The 21,966-nt window shown below is 44.0% G+C and overlaps 1 protein-coding gene across 1 annotated transcript in view; it reads right to left on the minus strand.

Moving 5' to 3' along the window:
* waplb (WAPL cohesin release factor b) overlaps nucleotides 1-12,146 on the minus strand; it is a 31,318-nt gene extending 19,172 nt beyond the window's left edge. The window contains exons 1-4 of the mRNA XM_028969614.1: nucleotides 11,842-12,146; nucleotides 9,635-10,140; nucleotides 3,110-3,779; nucleotides 1,278-1,633 (exon numbers count right to left, since the gene is read on the minus strand). Coding sequence (XP_028825447.1) covers nucleotides 1,278-1,633; nucleotides 3,110-3,779; nucleotides 9,635-10,118 — 1,510 coding nt within the window. The 5' untranslated portion in view covers nucleotides 10,119-10,140; nucleotides 11,842-12,146. The remainder of the gene's footprint in view (nucleotides 1-1,277; nucleotides 1,634-3,109; nucleotides 3,780-9,634; nucleotides 10,141-11,841) is intronic.
* Nucleotides 12,147-21,966: the final 9,820 nt, after the last annotated feature.

A 21,966-nucleotide genomic window follows, 5' to 3' on the forward strand; every position in this document is an offset into this window, starting at 1 on the left:
TGCAATTAAGCCTAGCATTTGCTTGGAGTTCGTCAGAATTTGAGGGATCTTGAGGATTGACAAGTTCTCAATTGGCCATGGACCCAAAATGTACATGTTTTGTCCCCCGAGCAAATTAGTTATCAGTTTGGCATTATGGCACGATGCTCAATCATGCTGGAAAAGGCATTGTTCTTGGATGGTTGGGAGAAGTTTGTTTAAAGTTTGTTTTCATGGCAAAGAGGGACTTTGCAATTCATCTGATCACAGATCACAACATTCTGGAGTATACGCAAATTAACATAATAAAAACAGACACGGCAAACTTTGTTTATGTCACTCAAAACATTTGGCCACGACTAATCTTGATCACATAAATAAGTTAAATGCGTTAAGCCACATGAGTTGCCATTGCTCCAGAAAATGGGTCATCTCCAAGTCCACAAATATTGCAGTATAAGAAATAACTGTTAATATAAAAATCCTCAGGTATATGGACTCATAAAATCTGTATGAGCCAGGAGGAGTCTATTTACACACCGATCAATACAAAATATTAAACATTTCTGCAACCCACTGTTGTCCCCCTGGAGCAGTCAAGGCACATGCTAAACAAGAGCTCTTAAGAGGTCTTGTGGTATTTGGCAACAAGACACCAGCAGCACATTCTGGTAAGTGTTCCACAAACATCACTGATGAGGGTGCCGTGTGCATTATCTCGGTGGAAAACTCGTTGCCATGAAGGGGCTGTACATGGGGGTATACGCGTGTTTAACGATCATCTGCATTAATGCAGGATCCTTGGATGTGCCAGCAGAACGTAGGTCAGAGTATTGCATTGCCTCTACCTGTCTGCTTGCTTGCTTGCTTTTGATGTTGCAAAAAATAAAAAATAAAAAATAAATGTTTTTGGGTCGATTGACACAAAGCGTTTTTTAGAGCACTTTCAATGGAGCCACACTTGTATTTCTAGTCACCACACATTAATAGAAAGTTTTGAATTATTCTATTTAATTAGTTTCATAATATGTTTCATATGAATTACAATGTTAGAAATAAATTCAATGTAAGTACCGAACAACAGATTCCAGAACAGGAAACAGTGTCATAGTGAAACCCAGGTTATACACACTCGTTATCTGTGATTTTAATGTTGTGGCTGGTCATGACTAATGTCTGTCCCTTTAAGAGGGCCATTCATGGTTTAAGTGCTTAAGTGCATGAGTATGTTTGTGTGTACACATTAATGCTTGTGTGTGCGGGTGTGTTTGTGTGGAGTGTGTGGTGGCGGTACTGACTTGGAATAAGCCACTGCGTCCGTTCCACGCCACTGCCACTGCAGGACAGCTTGTCCATCTCTTCCCCACCGGGAGGACTGTCTGCGCCGAAGGCCAAAGACTCTGCTGTTCCCAACGATGTCGTTACGGCCTCGACCACTCCCGCTGCTAACATGGCCTTCCTCCTGACCTTCCTCATCTCAGTGGCCTCCTCGCCATCACTGTCGCTCATGTCGTCGAAGCCGAAGTACTTGATCTTGTAGCTGGAGCTTCCAGATGGCGAGTCTATGTCCTCCCCCTGGTCTTTGTGCTCCTCAAAGCCAAACAAATCAAGCTTTGTGTCCATCTTGGACTTGCTTAGTATGGGTCTCGTCCAGCTGAAAGACACCATCATCACTCACGTATTAAAGGTATTATTCCAAAAACAAGAACAAACACCACACATTAGGGGTGTTTAAACTAATCGTATAATCGATGCAGCGTAATGCAGTCGTGGGCGATTCTGCATCGATGCAGACGCAATCAATGACATCATAATGACGTTGCTTGGTGATCCATGTCCTGCCCGAACAGAGTACAGCACTCGGTGGGGCCCTGTTCTCGCACCGCAGTCAAAAGCTGAAATTTGTTGAAGTTTGACCGCTGCGCAATAGTTTTGCACAACCAATGGAAACTAAGCGGGCGAGTGCAGGAACGGAGGAAAAGCTGATCTTAACAATGTCCAGATATCTACAACACGACATTATAGCCTTACGATTACGATATTTCATTACGCTAAGCCACATGGTGCAGTTTCTTTCGGTCTGAAAGTGGCTATAGATTTTCTCCAATGAGCAGAAAAACGTTTGAACCAGGCGTTTTTTCTGGCCTTTGTGGCTTCAGGTTGAAAAGGGTTTGGGTCTGAGTGTAATGGAGGAAAGTCTGCTGAAGCATGCAGAGAAAGGAGGCCCGTCGGGAAGAAAGAGAATTTCCATCACGCTCTCTATTTATTATGCTTACAACACCTCAGCGCTGCCACGTCCCAGGTACACGTTGGTAACCGCTCCTACATGAGATGGGGACAGTAAACGTACCAAACATTACTGCTTTTATGTACCACAGGAGGGACCACAGGAGCTTGGACCAGTCTGCTCTGTTCCTCTGCTTGGTAGAGAGCTGATCTGCAGCAAGACCGGGGCAGACCACTAACTCCGCCCACAGCATAGTGCCGTGAGCACGTAAAGGAGTACTACCAGTATATGTGACTGATAGCAGGTGAGTACAGACTGAACGGCAACAGTTTCTCTGCTCCTTGCAGTAAATCAAAGTGTCTACAGAGGTGTAAAAGATCTGGAAACATCATGTGTCAATGTAGAAAATTTATGGGATTTATCGCGATGCTTCGATATCAAGGCACGAATCATATCGAATCGTGAGACCAGTGAAGGTTCACACCTCTACTATACATGCATAAATATGATCTAATAAGTAAGGAGCACGAGTGTAGCCGCAATTTGATAGGAAAGCATTGTGGATGATGGAGATTCGGAGATCTCATGATAAAAGGTTCTAGAGTTCAACGAGACTGGAAAAGAACAGATCAAAATTAACAGTTGCCATGCAACCCGTGGCTATCCTTAATACATAATGCGGACTGCTTTGGTTTGCAACATTGCCGTACACAGGAAGGGGCGGCACCGATGCTCTTAAATGGGGAGATGCAAACCTGAGGCCTTTCTGTTTGAATGAACAGAGGCTCATTTCTTCAACAGGGCAGTATGATGATTTAATGATGATTCAATCCATATCTACACGCAGAAACACACCAGCTGCTGTCCTTAATGTGACATTTAGGTCAGACTTAGTAAGTTCACCTGGCAGGCTTTTCCAAGACTGGCTCCATCTTTTTCCTTTGCCAGCCAGCCTCACTGGGGTCGGCAGCGGTGGAGCTCGGCGTGAACTCCTCCATGCTGCGGTCCAAAGAGTCCTGGATGGTGACGTTGCAGGCAGAGAGCGAGGATGGGTGCAGCACCGTGTAGTCTCTCGTCCTGCCCCGACTTGACGTCTTGGTGTTTTGGGCTTCGCCAGGGTTCCCCGAACCCATAACCTCAACTGTGGCGTTGTCCGAGCCCGTTACCTGCTTGCCTTTGCCGGGGCGACAGTACGTCCGGCAGCTGGATGCCCTGAGGACAGACTGGGAGTGGTCTTCCGACTCTGAAGTCTCCATCGGCACTTGAGCCTCTCCTTGGTTAACCCTTTCACTGGTCTCCTTTTCCTCAACGATCTCTGGGGACGGCTTGTCCTGACCAGTGCGTTTGTACCCACTGATGGCCCATGAAAAGGGGTCTCTGGGCTCAGGCAGCGGAGAGGTGGACCTCAGGCCCACGATAGTGCTCCAGGAGTCAAACGAGTCCTTCACTTCCGTTGCCCCCGACCGGAGAGCTGTGGTCTGGGCCAGTGGCTTCCCGTCACTCTCAGAGGCGTTTCTGTACCACGAATAACTATGTCTGTCTGTCCCCTCACTCGACCAGGATTGTGTTTGACCTAAAAAATAAACAAACAGAAATTATATAGTTATATTTTAGGCCATACAACATATAATTGTGAATGGACATATTGTGTTTCGTTGTATTAAAAGTGTCTGTAATAATCTCATAATCTCAAAACAGACTAGAGGAAGGACAAAATATTGATACAGCAAGGATTCTTTATATACTGGTACATTAAGGATAGCATTGAATGCTGATTTTTTGCAATAGAATTGTTCAAATAAGTACACACCACATTCACAGGTTTAAAATACGGTAAGAAAAAAGGTTAATTATCAAATTTTGCTTTGTAAGTGGTGAATTTGCACCAGCCCTTTTACCTTAATTAAGTCCGAGCACTACCTACCATGGAAACTGAACGGTTAAGAAGTGCAAGACTCCGGTTTAAGGAGGCTGAAAAGACCCTGCTCCACTTTAAGCAAGACAACATATTGATATCCACTCAGAAGCACTAACGTTATCCACTTTTATTTTCCCCAGAACTCAGAAGGAAGGAACTTTTAAATGTGGTGGGTGTTTCGTACCGCCATTTCTTTTTACGAGTCAATTACATCTTATTAGACCGACCGGACACCTTTTTGCTCCTGAGTAATCAGATCTGTCGAGGCTTTGGCAGGGAGGCAGGGAGACTGGGCAGTCCAGACGAACCCAAAACACCAATTAAACCCACCCAGTCAAAACAGCACCTGTGTCCGCGCCCGAGCGTATTTACGGTGCAACAGAAGAGCTGCCCTGCCGGCATTCCCATTAGTGCTCCTCCGAGCTGGGTTACCCAAAAAAAAAAAAAAAAAAAAAAGCCGATAGTGGATATAATGACAGTGCTGAAAGGAACGGACACGAGTCTCTGCAGTCGTTACACAATGGTCCTGATGATTAGATCATTGATTTTGTAATTCACATGTTCCCCCGTTCTCTATCTGTGTATTAGCATTTTTTTTTTTTTTTTGCAGAAACCCACAGCAAACACTAGTTTACTCAGTGACATTTACAGAGTAGACCATGTTTGTTTCCAACTAAGATTTTAAATGATTAGCACATCGTCAAATAAGGCTCTGGCTAAGTTTCCGCTCGATGGAGAGCGTAAATGGAGCTTGGCTGGTATCGGCTGCACGTTATGGGCAGCACGCCCTGGCCACGATCAATTCTTCCTTAAAAATCGGCCAAGTAATTGTATTGCAACCATAAAGGTTAGCTCCACTCTGCTGAAGCGGACATTCTACAGGAAGCGGGCGGTGTTTTGTGTATCAACTGCGAATTAGACGTGGCCGGTAGGGGAAGGAATTCATATGAATATTTGACTACATTTTCTAAGCACGACCTCTAAGAAATTTACTCTGGAGCTGTTTATTAAATTGCAGAAAACTCCAGAAGGTAATGACAAAACTCATCCAAGCAGAGTTGGAGACCTATAAATTAAAAAAAAATTCTAAAAAGTTACATGTTCTTGTAAAAGGGGGTTCTTTTCTATTTAAAGTTTAAATCAATTCCCTGCAGGTTTCTTTATCCATATCAGTGTCAGAACAGGACTACCGCTGGACTTGTAGCAATTATTATTCCGTTCAACTGAGCTCGAAAATATATCATCTTTAATGAGATCCCTGAGATACAGTGCCAGGAGAACTTGAGAGACTTGTCTTGATGTACGATTACGATTATCTGATGTAGCAGAGTTCTACAAGCCAGGTCATCCAGGTCGCTGATGCAATGCTTTTTAGCCCATTGCAAACTAAACGGTCCAGTTTTTTTTCCCTTCCTATCACATTTTGCTTCTTGGGAAAATGTAAAAATGTGTCAGGCTCACGGTTTGGACTATTTCTATTGGTCTGGAAGACCAAGAAATGAATAAAATGTGATTGTACCACTCTGTGACATTTGAATAGTCAAAGTATTCATAAATATAAGTTAGGGCTGTGCAATATGGACAAAATAAATATTGCGATTGCGATTTTGGCAACCGTTTTTGCTTTTTCAAACAAACTACATACATTCTAAATGTATTCAGTGCACAAGAAGAGCATAACAAAACATTTCACAATGAAATAACATTGCAAGATGGGACGTCGTGGAGCCATGACATTTCTGAGCCTTTGTTGTGCATGGAGATTCAACACCTCCGTTTTTGCATGTCTTTGCCAAACGGCATTGCAACAGTTGCCGGCCCTCACCCGAGCCAAACGTGTGAGGTGCCGTCCATCGGGACCACCTACACCGGGGCGTGACGTCAGAAACAACAGGTTCTGATTGGTCTGTGACAGCTTCCTGTAGGCCAGGTGTATAAAGATCTGTTCACATGTGGGGAAGAGTCTTTTCTCTCCTCCCATTTTTCTCCTGGAACAGGTGATGTCTCTGAAACTTGGTTTAGGCAGTGCTGTCCTTTTCTATCTTTTCTCCTGTCTTTCATTTTGGTTTTCTCTGTAACATTGGTACCTTTTGACATACAATATTCACATGTAACTACAATAATAATTTACTGGTGTTAATAAATTAGAAACTGTTCATTTTTAACATCTATTGCGCCATGCCTCTTTCTGCCAGGTAACATCAAATTGGAGTGGTTTGCATACAGTGCTTTTGTGTGTAGAGAGAGATCATTTTTTTACTCTGTTCCCCACAGTTTTTACAACATAGTATCGTGTTTAATAAACAAAACTGTAGTAAAATTGTCTTTAAACCAGACAACATTAAATAAATTAACTAACCTCAAGTCTAGTTAATAACATACTGTACATAGTAGTACTAACTGCTTGATAAACAAAACTGTAATAAATTGTCTCAAAAACAGACAAAATGGAAAAAAATAAAGATGAACTAACCTCAATTCCAGTCATAAAATAAATAAAAACTAACATAAATCAAAACAAAAGGTTTTTTGCAAGAAACGAGTGTGAGATGGCAGCTGGTAAGTTTTGTCAAGTGTTTGTATTAGTCTTCGGAAGCAGTCTTTACTGACTATGTGTGCAGGCATCATATCTTTGCATATATGATAGGTGATTGCATCGGTAATTTCTTTGTGCCGTTTTGATCCGCTCTCATAAGGCGCTTGCACATGCTTGAACAATGGATACTTGTTCAGTCTGTTCGGGCTGTCTGTGTACTTTTGTTTGTTTTGATGGTCTTTGTCGACATGCATTGATCATGCAGTTGTTTATGACGCAGTTTTAATAGTTGGAACAGATTTGTAGTATTGCACCGTTTCGTTGCAAAGTCTTGCAAATTACCTTGCTCTATGACATCCTCTCTCCTGAATCCAAAATACTCCCAAATGACTGACGTTGAATTTCTCTTTGGCACCAAATCATTTTTATTTTGACCTGCATCCATGTTTTATGTTCTTTCCTCCCGCTCGCCTAGGAAAGAACTTCGTTGTGCGCTCTGATTGGTTAACATATTAAAATCATACGCGAAAGAACGTACTCTGAATAAAAATCGAAATAAATTAATGGATGAAATCGCAGCCTTAAGCGGTTTAGAAATCGCATGTGCTTAAATCGCGATTAATTGCACAGCACTAATATAAATAAGCACTAAATCAAATATATAACTTTTGAAAAAAAAAAAAAAAAACTAGTCTTTTTGACAGACAACCTAACAGACTCACGACATACATGCAAACATCTCAGGATTTCTTTTTTAAAAATTACTTTTAAATACAAGACTCCTAAATCCCAGTAAGAACACTGAAACGAGTACTGAGGAAACTTGGAACGTTTCCTGATCTCATAGCCTCCATAATGCTCTGACATGTCCAGTTGTTAACACAGCGACTGGCACCATAATGAAGCCTGCACAATCATAGCCTGGCCCTGCAAAGGTCAGAGGGACAATTTGTTGCGGTGTGTGACAAACAGTGCGACAGCCATGAGGCCTGGGAAGGCCTTGCGCAAGCCGCTGAAATCCATGGCGTTTCACAAGACGAGCTAATTCCACCGTCTAACCAGGTCAAAAATGACAAATGCGTCACCCAGGGCTGCATGCAAATTGCTAAAATTGAGTATACTGAAACAAAAGAACACTGAAATTCAGGCATATGCTGATGGGAAGTCTGCGCAGATCGTTTCGATTCTGTTATTAAATTAGGGCAGGGCAGTATGTGCAAAAAAAAAAAAAAAAATCATAAAAATTTAACAATATTTTTCCACAGCTGCATTCTTATCCAGAGCAGCTTGGCATTACGTATCTTGTCCATGGGCACAATTGCAGTGAAAGCTGTTTGAACCTGTGACTTCACAATGATTTGGCAAACTTGTAACCCATTAAACTATCAATAACCTATTCTCATTATGTCAACTCCATATATTCATTAATAGTGATCATATAATCACTTCATGGAATTAAAGTATATAAGGAAGACCTTCATGTTATTACAAATGTTCATAATAATATAGTATACATCCATTACGTGAAAGTGAAGTGATTGTCAATGTGATACACAGCACAGGGTGACACAACGAAATGTGTCCTATGCTTTTAACCATCACCCTTGGTGAGCAGTGGCCAGTGACAGGAGCCCGGGGAGCACTGTGTGGGGACGGTGCTTTGCTCATTGGCTCCTTGGTGGATCGGTGTCAGAACCGGCAACCTTCTGATTCCGGGTCCGCTTCCTTAACCACTAGGCCACCACTGCACCCAATTAAGCAGGCACCCTTATCCAGAGTCCCTCTTAGAGGGACAGTCCCCTTGGAGCAACTGAGGATTAAGTGTCTTGCTCAGGGACACAACAGTAGTAAGTGCGGTTTGAACCTGTGGCTTCTGGTCCATGATGAGTGTGTTACCCACTAGGCTACTACCACAGCCTACTCATATTCTACAAGTTCAACTTGGACAATCTCCTCGGTGAAAGAGGTGAAAACCTAGAGCTTACACTAAGTCACGCAATTTTGTAGAAAGTCGAATCTACGGTCTTGCTGTGCGTCTAACTTAGGAAACTCCGCCAGGAAATACTGAAACGCTGATTTCTCAGCTCGCGTATTTGATCTAGATTTCATTGCCCAGGCCATAAAAAGTGAACGAGAGAATAAAGAAGGAATGGTCACGGCCATCTGATTTACCTAAAGTCTCTCTCCCTTCCCTCTGCACCTGCCTAAAACTCAGGCTTCCTGTCAGAGAACTCGGCAGCGTCAGGTGCCCGCCACCGTCGGTTCGACTGTTGACAGCCACCTGCCGTGGGAACCAAGAGCTGCGGCGCACACCCGCGTCACACCCCTGACAAGCTCATTTACATTTACAGCATTTATCAGACGGCCTTATCCAGAGCGACTTACAATCAGTAGTTACAGGGACAGTCCCCCCCCGGAGCAACTTAGGGTTAAGTGTCTTGCTCAGGGACACAATGGTAGTAAGTGGGATTTGAACCTGGGTCTTCTGGTTTATAGGCGAGTGTGTTACCCACTAGGCTACTACCACCATTTTACCAGCATTTACAACCAAAACAAACAGCGTGAAATAAGCAGACATCAAATGCCCCCATTATTTGATCACTATAACATGGATCAGGTAAACATTAACGTTTGCAACATTAAAAGGCTATTTAAATTTTTTGGGGGCTTTTGTCATTCAAAAGAATGTTTGGTATTCTCAATAATATCTGGTCACAAGGAGCAAATACAGCAGATTAAGAGGTCATCTTGACCCTCTTCTTCTCAGAACGTCTCCTTCATACCTCACAAACCCTGTGCTAATAAAGTACCTGACACCACAGTTAATGGTTACTATGGATACTGTTGTAATGATGTGTGACCTGAATGTCCTTCGTAGCACACTTTAGACACACTGCGCTTACATAGAGATGTTTTTTTAAATGTGCGACTGCGACATGGACGGAACCATCAGTACTCAGCATGGTCTCCCTACCTGTCGATGAGGAGCTGTTGAAGAAGCGGCTGGTGTCCTCCGGTATTCTGACCGTACTCCTCTCCCGGCCCGGCACAGACGGAGCTCTGCTGGGAGCCACAGCCTCCACGCTGGCAGGCTGACACACCCTGCTGTTAGGCTCCAGGGTCAGGCTGAGTCTCTCGACGCGGGACGTCCCGCTGTGGGCCGGTTTGGGCAAAGGGGCCTTGGACTGTGAAACGTTACGGGAGGTGACCGGCTTGGACTCTTCATCGCTGTCAAATCCGAACGGATCTTCTTGGCCATCCTCGTCCGCCAGCTTAGATCTTTTACTTAGAGCTGTGGTGTCGGCCCGGATGCCAGGGCGCTTGGAGGTGAGCGTTGCTTTATAGGTGGTCTCGCCCCATTTGGTGCTCATGGTCTTTTTGTTGGAGAGCACCTCGTCAAACCTTGAGCCGCCATCACCCCCCTTCCTGCTATACGTTTTACCAAATCTGGACGTCATTTTGAGGTCTTTTTCATATTCTCTGCAAGATAGAAGGAGAAGCTAATTTATTGGACTGCATAACGGCTACAACAAAGCCAGCATCGACGTCGTAAAAAAAAAGCTAGACCTTTCAGCAACTGCGGTTATTTTTGGAAAGAAAACCGGCCTGCCATTACATCAACCTAGACTTAAAGTGAAGCGCGAAGAGGTGCAGTGCGTTGGTGCGACCTACGAAGCAATCTGGCAGCCACGCAACGTTCTAAAGCTGTACAGGTTTATACGTTTACCGTATCAATATTTGCCATGTCATTTTTAGGTTTGGTAGCACCTCAGCGTACGATGAGGGGCGGAACATTTTTTCATCCTGGGCTGCCCACACACACTACAATAAAAACGTTATCAGTGTCTATGTATGCATGTATGCAAGCATACGCGGGTGTTCAATTGCAGGTCTGTGGCATCAAAGAGTGATATGCTGACATATCTGGACGTGACCTTAATAATAATTCATAGAAGACTTTACTTAAAGTTACGAACGGATGCTAATCATCATAAGCGAATGACCTTGGGGAGAGAACGTATGCCAGTTCGACAGGTAAGAAGGCTAGGTCTACTGTTTACAACCACAACACGGAATAAAGACAGTATTAACCTGTCTGACAAAAGAAATATACAAAGTTACTTCCATACTCTGCACAACTAGTAGAAATTAAGAACAATCAAAGGCCAATGGTGACAAAAGAATGGTGCACATGAACGAGGGTTGCATTGTTGTAATTGACAACGAAGGCTATAGGGCTCACTCATTAATTAGGTATTAATATTTTGGGGGGTACGGATGGCAGACGGTTTAATTTGTTTTCAGATTTAAAAAAAAATACATATAATTTGTAACTAATGCAGTAAACATCATCTTAGTCTATGCAAGAGAACGAGCGTGATATGAGAGCGAGGTAACACTTTGGTCCGCAAATGATCAGATTTGTATTTAGAACCATGAAAGCAGACCATGACACGCTGCTAATCCACCCAAATTTGTCAGAAAATGAATCCCATCGACCTGCCAAAGGCAACTCTGCCGGGCTAGCTCAATAGCTCCATCCTATCTAGATTCAAGAAAATAAATTAGCATCCGATAGAGCGAATAAACTCAGCTGCAAGTTGAGTTAGTAAAACGTACACTTATCCAGGAAAACATTTTACATTTTTTTTAAACTGCCAAAGGGAAACAAGCCAAGTTTCAAGCTAACATTATTTTTTTACTGCCAACATTAGACGGGGTTCAGTAAACACTTGCTCCGGTATTACGAGAAACAATCAGAATGAAATTGTAGCGATGTTAAGTCTGCGCCGGGCGCACAGTGGCCTGGGATAAAGGAAAACTGTAGCAAAATAACGCCACATTAGCCTAGCAGCCTAGCTGCCCAGTTATATTGTACGCGCCAATTACAAGCAAGTTACTATAATACATTAAAAAAAAACGATTGAACTGAATTTGCGAGGTCGTTTTATATGCTACGTGTGAAAATGAAACGGAGAAGGGTGTCGGTAAAAGAACCATTAGCCTGGAAGCTAAATAGCGCTACTGTTAGCTAGCAGCAGTTAGCCAAAAGGAGCTAGCCGAATCGGGAAATAAATACAAGGCGTCGTTCCACTCCAAAAACATCCGAACGACGCGGCCTGCGCCGCCGGCTGAAATGTTTCTTCTCCCGGCGCCGGAACGTACGCTCGGCCGACTTACTTGGTGCGCTAACGAGCCGAACCGATCTGCCGCCGGTCCGAGGCGGCGGCTTCCCCTTTGGCCGAAACTCGGCCAGCACAATATAAACAGTGCGGAATCCGCCCGGAATCCACGCAAGCGCCGCGCCGCCCCACCGGGGCCTGTGACCGGCGTGGCCGTACTCCGGTGACTGCGGTTCGTTCGCGGGGCCCGCGTGTACAGATGTGGTGTTAATTTTGGAGGCTGTCGCTAACTCGATTGTCTCGTCCGTGACATGTTAGATGGCTTCCATTTGTGCTCCCCCCTCCCTTGCCCTGCCGCTGCCAACCGCTAAGCACCGCTGGCAGCGACGGACCAATCATGGGCAAGCTTCTTCGCATGTGTTGTTTGGGGAACGGCGCATGGGACGAGTAAAAGCAGACGCGATTGGCTGGCTGAAGCCGAGGGCGCAATGGGGGATGTGTTGATCTTTTTGTATGGGTATTTAGTTGTTTTTAGGAGTTATTTCATCATGCATACGTGTTTTGTTTAGGCTGATGGCAATGAAAAGGGTTAAAGATTGAATGTGCCTCTGCTGTAAACGTGTTGTAGACTTTTAACTTGTTAGTTCAATATTTTTATGAAATTTATGATCACATTGTAAGATTTTTATAAAATATGGCAAGGCACTAAATCAAAACAAGACTACAGACTTTGAATGTGAACAAATGAGTTCTTTCCACGTTTACGGTATTGTTTCGAGAACACAGACTGGGATCTGTTTAATCTGAACTCCGCCCAGGACTATCTGACAGACCTGGATGGCTATGCTTCTTCAGCTCTGGGCTACATCATTTTTTACATGTCTTGACCCACAAGAACATTTGTACATTCCCCTATCACAAGCCATGGATGACGAGGGGAGTGGAAAACCTGCTTAAACTGTGTGATGACGTGTTCCACTCGGGCAATTCATTGGCCTGCTCAGCAGCCATGGCTAACCTGAAGAGAGGCATCAGAGAAGCAAAGCGCATCCTACAAGGTAAAGATCGAGGGGCACGTTGATACCTCTCACCCAGACGCATGTGGCAAGGCATTAAATCGATCACGGGCCACTAAAGTAACAGCAACTGCACATTCGGCTCAGCAGACTCCACTCTCCCCGATGATCCAAATCACTTCTTTCCACGGTTCGACAATCACACCGACCAGCCTCCACGGGTGTCCTAGTGCTCAGTGCACATGAGGTGAGGCGAGCTCTCAGCTACATCAAGCCCTACGTTCCTGTGTGGGTGTGTGTGGGGCAACTGACTGCTGTTTTCACCAGCCTGTTTAACATCTCTCTGGAACAGGCCACAATCTTCACCTGTCTCAATTCCTCCACCATTATCCCGGTCCCGAAACAAACCGCTGCAAGGTCCTTAAACGTCCAGCGTCCAGTGGCCCTCACTCCTATTGTGATGAAGTGCTTTGAGCGTCTGATCCTGGCACACACTTTGTTGCCTATAGCTCCGCCTTTAACACCATCCCCCCATTCACACTGAAAACTCAACAACCTGGGACTGGACACTCACTTAGGCAAATGGATCTTAGACCACAGACTGTGCACATAGGTGACCACTCCTCTAAACCCATGACCCTCAGCACTGGTGTGCCACAGGGATGCGTGCTCAGCCCCCTCCTCTACTCCCTCTTCACGCACGACTGCAAACCCATACATGATTCCATCATTAAGTGTGCAGATGATACAACTGTGATCGGTCTCATCTCCAACAACAATGAGATGATTGTCACAGGGAAGAGGTGGGGAACCTTAGGTGCTGGAGCCATGACAACAATCTAGTTTAGAACAAATGAAAAAATACTAGATTTCAGGAGGGGGAGTCATGGTGACCACCAACCCATTAGCATCAGATGAGGGATAGTAGAGGTAGTCCAGAGCTTCAAATTCATAGGTGTCCACATTAGCCAGGAACCATCAATAAAGCAACAAAGAAGGGCCTTCAGAGGTTCCATCTGGAATTCTGTACGGGCATAATTTAATTACATTAATTTGTAAATATTCTAGACTGTATCTTTTATTAGATTTTTTAATAATTAGATTATATTTATCTTTTTTGATACCCCTTGTTTAAATGTGCATCTGCTGGTTTGCTCCAAAAGTGACCTTGTTGAACTTGCATAGTGACAATAAAGGCATCTATCTATTGATGTACAAAACAAATCACCGGTGACTTTATGGTAACCGGTGACTTAATGCTCTATTAAACTCTAATAAGCAATTACCAAGATCAGAATAGTTCAGTTTGGTAAGAATCATGAATAGACAGTAGACTTTGCTGTGGTAAATCTGCCAGTTCAAGAAACATTATGTCTACCTAATCCTTAAAAATTACATTATTCCACACTGTCTAGCTGACACTATGACTTTAATAACTTTTACTGCAAGAAATATTCCCTGCAGTAGTAGACTTTATATTTGACGAGTAATGTTTTTGACAACTAATCTGTACATTGTATTTGTGTCATTTGTTGACAGAAATGATGGCATGCCACTTGTGCAAGGCAGATCATCCACTTGTTGGTCATGGATAATGAGACCGGGACGATGCCCCCTCCACTGGCTCATGTTCAACATGCCCAACTCAGTTTATATCAATTTTTGCACTTGATTGCTTTCCCCAGGGGCATATCTGCCTTTTTGTTGCCAGTCGTGCCACCTGCCTAGACAAGTTGGGCTCACTAATCGCTGGCAGCTGGCCAGTCCCCTGGGTGGTGACCTGCTGTGCCAAACCCACGCCGAGGTAATGGTTGGCTTTTGTATAAATGCATTCCTTAAAACAACTGGGGCTGTAAAAATAAATAAAGACAATCTGTACGTTTCGCCGCAATACACCATTTGATGCATTACAGTACGCTAGTGTTTGTGAAACCACATTTTTTTTTTACTTGCAACCCCCCCCCCCAAATAAATTCCCTTTTACTTGAATTGGCTAATCCCAACATTAATTAAGGTCCGCTGGTGAGCAGCTCCTCTTTTGGCAGGGCATTTCTATCTTATCAAGGAGAAACCAGCTATTACCATCAAACCTTAAGCCACCGCGGCATGCTGGGACAGCAGTGTCAATGTCAGTGTTCCTCTGCCAAGAGACCCTGCCTGTCAGAGAGGGTGCAAGATCTGCTCTGTGCCAGCCACGCCAACCTGGTGTCACAAAGCTGGCATGGTTGTGGAGATGAGGGCATGGAGAGTTCTGGCATCAAGTCTGCAAGCACCAGGCCTGGCTCAAAGCATTCTGGCAATGATTGTGTCTGACCGAGGCCATATTCAGTGTGCTCATAGTGTGTCACAATGAAATAAATACAGTGTGGGTTGGACGCCGTCTGATAAGTCTGACAAACAAGTGGTAGCATTTTTTTTTTACATTTACATGACCTCTCCTATTTCTTCTTGAACAAAAGTGAGCTTTTCTCATTATTAACAGTTCTTGTGTTGTTTTTGAATGTTCTCATTCATTCTTGCTCATTCAAGCACCCTTTTTTATGTCTAATAAATATTAAATCCATCACATGACTCAGTCCTATTGAATCTTGTTCCCTAAAGTTAATCAAACATAAGCTTAAAATTGTAAAAAATTTTAGCGAATAAACATTTAAATGACAATTCGAGTGTGAATTGTTATTTATTGATGAATGTAAAGAACACCTAATATTGTTGCAGTCACTTGTTATTTTCCAGTGCTGTATATGCAATGAATAGTCATTTGACGCATTAAAATACTATTCTGTGCCATCAGGCATGTTCTGGTTTTATAATGTAGCGTACATTTGGAGATGCATCGTAGCACAGTATGCAGACAGGACACCATAAAACAATAAACCAGTGTGCACAACTCTCCCATAATGCATGCTGTGTTGAGTCTGTAGCTACCAGGCTAGCTGGCTCTGTGCTTCGTGGCTGTGACGGTGCCGCCTACAGCGCGCCTTCTCTGCCACAGATCAGTCACCCACCGGGCACCAGCGTGCCCAACGTCTCAAAACACTGGGACACCTGGGAAACCATGACAACAGTTTAGCTGGGTTCAGCGACTTGTGGGCGACAGGCCAGGCAGGCCTCATGCTATCAGTGTGCGGCAAGCTGCCTTCAATTTGGTCTTGTCTCTGAAGACAATAGTTCGATGAAAGGAGCACAGTCGGCAATGGTGGGTCCAGTCCAACATCACAAGAAAGAGAGTTGAGGAGAGAGAAAAAAGAGCAAAAAATAAAATTGACGTGCTGAACTTTTCAACTATACTGAAGTGGAGTTATGATGCATTTTATGTGTGTGTGTGTGTGTGTGTGTGTGTGTGTGTGTATATATATATATATATGTGTGTGTGTGTGTGTGTGTGTGTGTGTGTGTGTGTGTGTGTGTGTGTTGGTATTATGCATTTTACAATAGAGCACCTCTCACTGCCTTCATTAATTAATGATTTGCTGCTGTTACCTGACAGGAACATAAATTAAAGAATTGTCTTTGTAGAATTGTTTAAATAGACTGGCATAAAACTGCCATATGAAATGGGAGATGTCCAGACTCGTGGCTCTAAAACCAAAGGTTACTGCCAAGCCCATTATCAAAAATGCTTGCTTCTATTCAAACAAATTTTTTTATCATAGCATTAGGCAGTAGGCACAGAAAACATGGTATAGAATATCCATTTGCCCCTGTTTAATTTCTCTATGGAAAACATTTGACTGACCTCTTATGTCATACGACTATGTTTATGACCAATTTGTGGCATTTTGATTAATTTAGGGTGTGTCGAGGAATGCATCAAATTCTACCCAAAGCATTAGAATGCTGTGTGTTCTATACCTATACCCAGTGGGTATGATCACAGCGAGACCATCACAGGTCGAAACATGCAAGTGCAAGACATATCCTTGTGGGCCAATATTAACTGACTGCCGCAAATGAATGAAAAAAAAAGGGAAGAACCAGTCGAATGTGTTGCGTTAAATAACTTACAACACCCAGCAACAGTTGTAGCTGTAACCACAGGCGGTGCTCGGCCTCTTGGGCTTTTAGATTATCACAACTGTAACTCTTTAAAGCATTTCAGGGAACTGAAGTGTGATACTTGTGTGTAAAAGTTGTCAACTTTTATTCATTTGTGGTAACATGCAAGTTTGCATGTCCTTTATTCCCAGAATATTAACCCCATAGATATACCTTCTGCTGTCATACCTCCTTACTTCAAGCTCAGCGATCATATTCCATTATCTCTTTATTCTAGTATAAAGAGCCTGATTGAGAAAGGTGGGCTGCACCACACCCCCAAGAGTTTGAATACCGGCTCGAACTTTGTGTGTGTGGGGTTTGTGTTTGGAGCTAAGCTGTTGTGGAAAGTCAGCGGGTGGGCGTGGAGAAGGGTGTGTGACAGAATGCAATAATCAATTTCTTGAACAAACAGTAGAGGGTGCTATATATCTGTCCGCGCTGAATTGTGTGACCAAAAGGTCAAAAACACTGTTTGTGTGAGTATATGTGTCTTCATGTTTTCTGCAGCTTTTCCTTAGTTGCATCATCTCCTCCTGCTTGTTCACCTACGTGCATTAATATATATGGCGCATCCAGCTGTGGTCAGGCCTCTACGGCCCTAATGGACAGAAGGGAACAGGCCTTAATGGGGTTGCTAATGAGTTTAGTGCAATTAAAAACAAATAAAAATAGCCTAGGAAATAGGAAGCGGCAAATGGCTCATTTCGCAGCGGCCTCTGCCGGAGCGCAGGAAACTTGTGATGACAGTCCATAATGGCTGTCAGCATTAACCTTCGTACTGCGCAGGCTTCTGCGCGTTCAGAGTCGCTACACAGGAACACACACGTTCACTCACTGGCCTAACACTGAGCGAACGTTGAAATGCACCGTAAATTGGGACATGCATGTAGTCATTTGCCAATAGATCTTGCGATGCTAATCTCCGGCGTTTGTGTGCATGAGCATCGCCGCATTAGCCTGGCCAGATGAACAGTGACGTACTGGCCTGGCTCGGGGTGAGGCTCACTGGAGGGCGGCCAATCAATTTGATAATGAAGAACGCTGTCTGGCCCCACACACTTCCTGTTAGGCTGCGGCAGCATCAAGCACGTCATCGCGTGTGCTATTCATCTCCATTAGAAAGAGGCAGGAAAGAGTGCAGCTGCATGCGCGCATGGCCCAACTGTGCAGCCAGAGCCTTATGAAATATCCCTCAATCCAAAGGAGTATTTCTCTGTGTCAGGGGGTGATGTTAGAGCTTTCTCTCAAATAGCGGCAACGTAGTGTCCATTATTTATTGCTTTTGAGTTCAACTTCATCTAAGACTAGTGATTAGAGGGCATCTTTTAGCCTCCAATCGTCTCTTGCTATCTCTGTCACTCAGGGGATAAGTTGTACGTATCATTTACATTTAAGGGCATTTATCAGACGACCTTATCCAGAGCGACTTACAATCAGTAGTTACAGGGACAGTCCCCCCCTTGAGACACTCAGGGTTAAGTCTCTTGCTCAGGGACACAATGGCAGTCAGAGGGATTTGAACCTGGGCCCTTCTGGATCAGTAGGCTACTACCAGCACAATTTCTCTTGGCCAAGGCATCTTTGCATGCTTTCTCATAAAGAGTCAATTTGAAACTATTTGCCACAGACATTACATACATGTATGTTGACGTTCTGGCTATGAAAGTTGACTGAAAGTTTTTTGTGGAAACAATAAATGGATGTGAAGAAGCATCTGTTCCTGTAGCTCATTGATGGATTCCTCAGTGAAAATCGGAGCAGGTTGTTTGAAAATGGAGAGAGCCTGTTGCCTTCCGGAAAATGTTGCCAGATTCAGACTGCAGTGCTGGGGGTGGGGGGCTTTTCTGCAATTTCTCATAAGATTAGAAGAGACTGCACTCCGGCTGCACGCTAGCTTCCTCTGCAGCAGAAATCTCCTGGTGGCATCTCACTGAAAACTTGGGTTTTAAAAGCTGCTGTTCTTGCTGTCGCCACTAGATGGCAAAAAGCTCCAAAACCCGTCACCCTTGGTGAGCAGTGGGCAGCCATGACAGGCACCCGGGGAGCAGTGTGTGGGGACGGTGCTTAGCTCAGTGGCACCTCAGTGGCACCTTGTCAGCTCGGGATTCGAACCTTCTGATTACGGGGCCGCTTCTAGCCACTGCTAGGCCACCACTGCTCCTTACACCTTTCACCCCGTACACTTACACCCCTTAACTAAGTCTGGGGTAGGGTGACCAGATGATCCAAGTCATGAAGGACACTTTTATATAGGACAAGATTTGTGAGCTTCCTTTTCAATTAAAAAAGGTCCGGGAGTTCTTGCTGTGTGCTGAATGGTCAGTCTCTTGTAGTCTTGTGAAATGCCTGCAAAAGTCCTTCATCCCAATCAGGGAGACAAAAATGTCAAGGCACTTGACTTGACCCGATGTGACCCATTAATGCATCCAATAGCACCATCGCATTCTGGTTGAATTTTATCCGTGGATGAAAATTTGGCTCCAACCAAGTGAGCCCTTCAGTTCGTCAAATCTGAAGTATCTCAAAATGTCCTCCCTGACAAATCTAATGGCAGAGGTGACCTAGCGGGGCAGTGGTGGCCTAGCGATTAAGGAAGTGGCCCCGTAGTCAGAAGGTTGCCGGTTCGAATCCCGATCCGCCAAGGTGCCACTGAGGTGCCACTGAGCAAAGCACCGTCCCCACACACTGCTCCCCGGGCGCCTGTCATGGCTGCCCACTGCTCACTCAGGGTGATGGGTTAAATGCAGAGGACAAATTTCACTGTGTGCACCATGTGCTGTGCTGCTGTGTATCACATGTGACAATCACTACACTTTATTTATTATTACTAAATCTAATCACCGTAGTCTGGGGTGTCTGACCGGTCACCTTCTCTCTTTCTGGTTGTGGTGTCTAGTTCCTCACAGCCTGATTTTTGGCCACTTTATTTTGGTTTGGATTCTGCATCTCTTCACCGACACAATCCGACGCATTGTGAAGGCATTTTTTTTTCTTCGCTTACCAACATCCCAAAGCTTCCACGCCTTTTCCCCTTGCATGCCGGTGAGTCACCATTCCACATAATTGCGGTGGATTTACATAATACAGTCACCAGGGTTAAATATAGCAGATAGCTCGGGTGAAGGGTACAGTGGACGCGTGAGACTCCTATATTTACCCCGCATTTGAGCGGCAAGGGACTCGGAGACCCGAGTGTCTCCAAACACAGCTGTGAAAATTACACAGGTAGAGCTGGGCAGAGCAGGAAGCGGCGGAGCTCGTTGGCTGCGGGCTGCGTGAATGACTTGGCTGCGGCTCCTGGAGGGTTAGACAAGTGTGTTTAAGGTCTGGGTGGAGCGCCTGGAGAAAGAAAATCTGGCCTCTGTAGGTCAGTCGCCTCATTCAGCCATGCGTAACTCATTCAAAGATTCCAACCAGGGCAGGCCCGCTAATTACATATTATAATTATAATATACTCTTTCTTAAATTGTACTTTTAAGACTTTAATATTTTAATATGTAATACGGGTGTACACTCCTAATAGTCATGTGAGGAAACCTTTTGGCGTTAATAACATATAGAGAATCAATATTCTGTATGTGAATTTGGATAAAATGAGTTATTAAAAATAATTTAAATATACAGGGTGGGCCATTTACAGTATATGGATACACCTTTATAAAATGGGAATGGTTGGTGATATTAACGTCCTGTTTGTGGCACATTAGTATATGTGAGGGGGCAAACTTTTCAAGATGGGTGGTGACCATAGTGGCCATTTTGAAGTCGGTTATCTTGGATCCAACTTTTGTTTTTTCAATAGGAAGAGGGTCATGTGACACATCAAATTTATTGGTAATTTCACAAGAAAAACAATGGTGTGCTTGTGGTGTGTTTTATTCTTTCACGAGTTATTTACAAGTTTCTGACCACTTATAAAATGTGTTCAATGTCACCAACCATTCACATTTTATTAAGGTGTATCCATTTAAATGACCCACCCTGTATATATAATATGCATGTAGTTGTTATGCCAGACCTCTGGGTCCCAGTTCATGGTCACATACATTATGTTTGCCTGTTTCATGTTTGCCCGAATGCAATTTTGTTATAAAAGTCGAAAGCATGTGGACAATGATCCCATGTCCAAATCTGCCACGTACGAGCCTCCACTCTGACGTACTTCGGCCCAGCAGCGCTCAGAACCGTTTCCTCCCTCCTCGCTAAATATGCTGCATTGCTATTGTCTTCGGACGGCCTAATTTGAGGAGGTTAGGGGGGGTCAGAGGAAGCCGGTTTTACTCTCTATACCTCGCCGCATTTTCACATGGGCAGACGGCCACGAAGGAAGCACACAGTTCATGGTTTTGCTCTGGACTGTCTCTCCTCAACAATGCTCTCAGGAATAAATCAGAAGTAGAGAGCCGGAGACTGTTGCTGACCCACATTTCAAGACCTTTCTTTAGATTGCAGCTCATTTGGTGCAATTGTGATTCTATAGAGAGCTGGAGCAGGTTTCATACTGTAATTTGGAAAAATATCTTAGTCTTCATAACTACTGTTACATTATTTGATCAAGGTGTGGTTTCAAAGATCCTCTGTTGAAACAGGGAAATACTTATGAGGGGATTTCCCTCATTGTCCTCAGCCATTTTTTTGAGCTTCCTTGTAGCCTAATGTCAAATACGTGTGGGATCATTTAGAGGCAATTTACCATCTTTGTTTAACAAAATTAAGAACACAATTGAGACTAAATATCCAGACCCCTGGGTTAAGTGTTTTGCACAGGGACACAACGATAATTATTTGTGTTGGATGTGCAGTCATGTCCTTTGGGCTACTGTACTGTATTAACACACACACAAGCAAAGATAAGACAAATTCTGTTACTTTTTTGTGGTTTGTCAAGGATTGCAATTTCTCAAATAAAATAAATGTGCTGTTTATTGCATACCAATTGATAGAGAAATACAAACAACTATTTTGAAATTTATTTCAGTTCTTGAGGAACCATACTGTGCATTCAGGACAGTGGCCTGAATCCGGGTCCCTCACATCTTCCTCGCAGGTAAGGGGGGAGTCTGGACACTCTTCTTCAGGACAAAATACTACACTACCCGTCATGCCCTGCGCAGCCATTTCCGGCT

Source organism: Denticeps clupeoides, chromosome 2 (genome assembly GCF_900700375.1).
Source record: "Denticeps clupeoides chromosome 2, fDenClu1.1, whole genome shotgun sequence".
NCBI classification, from domain to species: domain Eukaryota; kingdom Metazoa; phylum Chordata; class Actinopteri; order Clupeiformes; family Denticipitidae; genus Denticeps; species Denticeps clupeoides.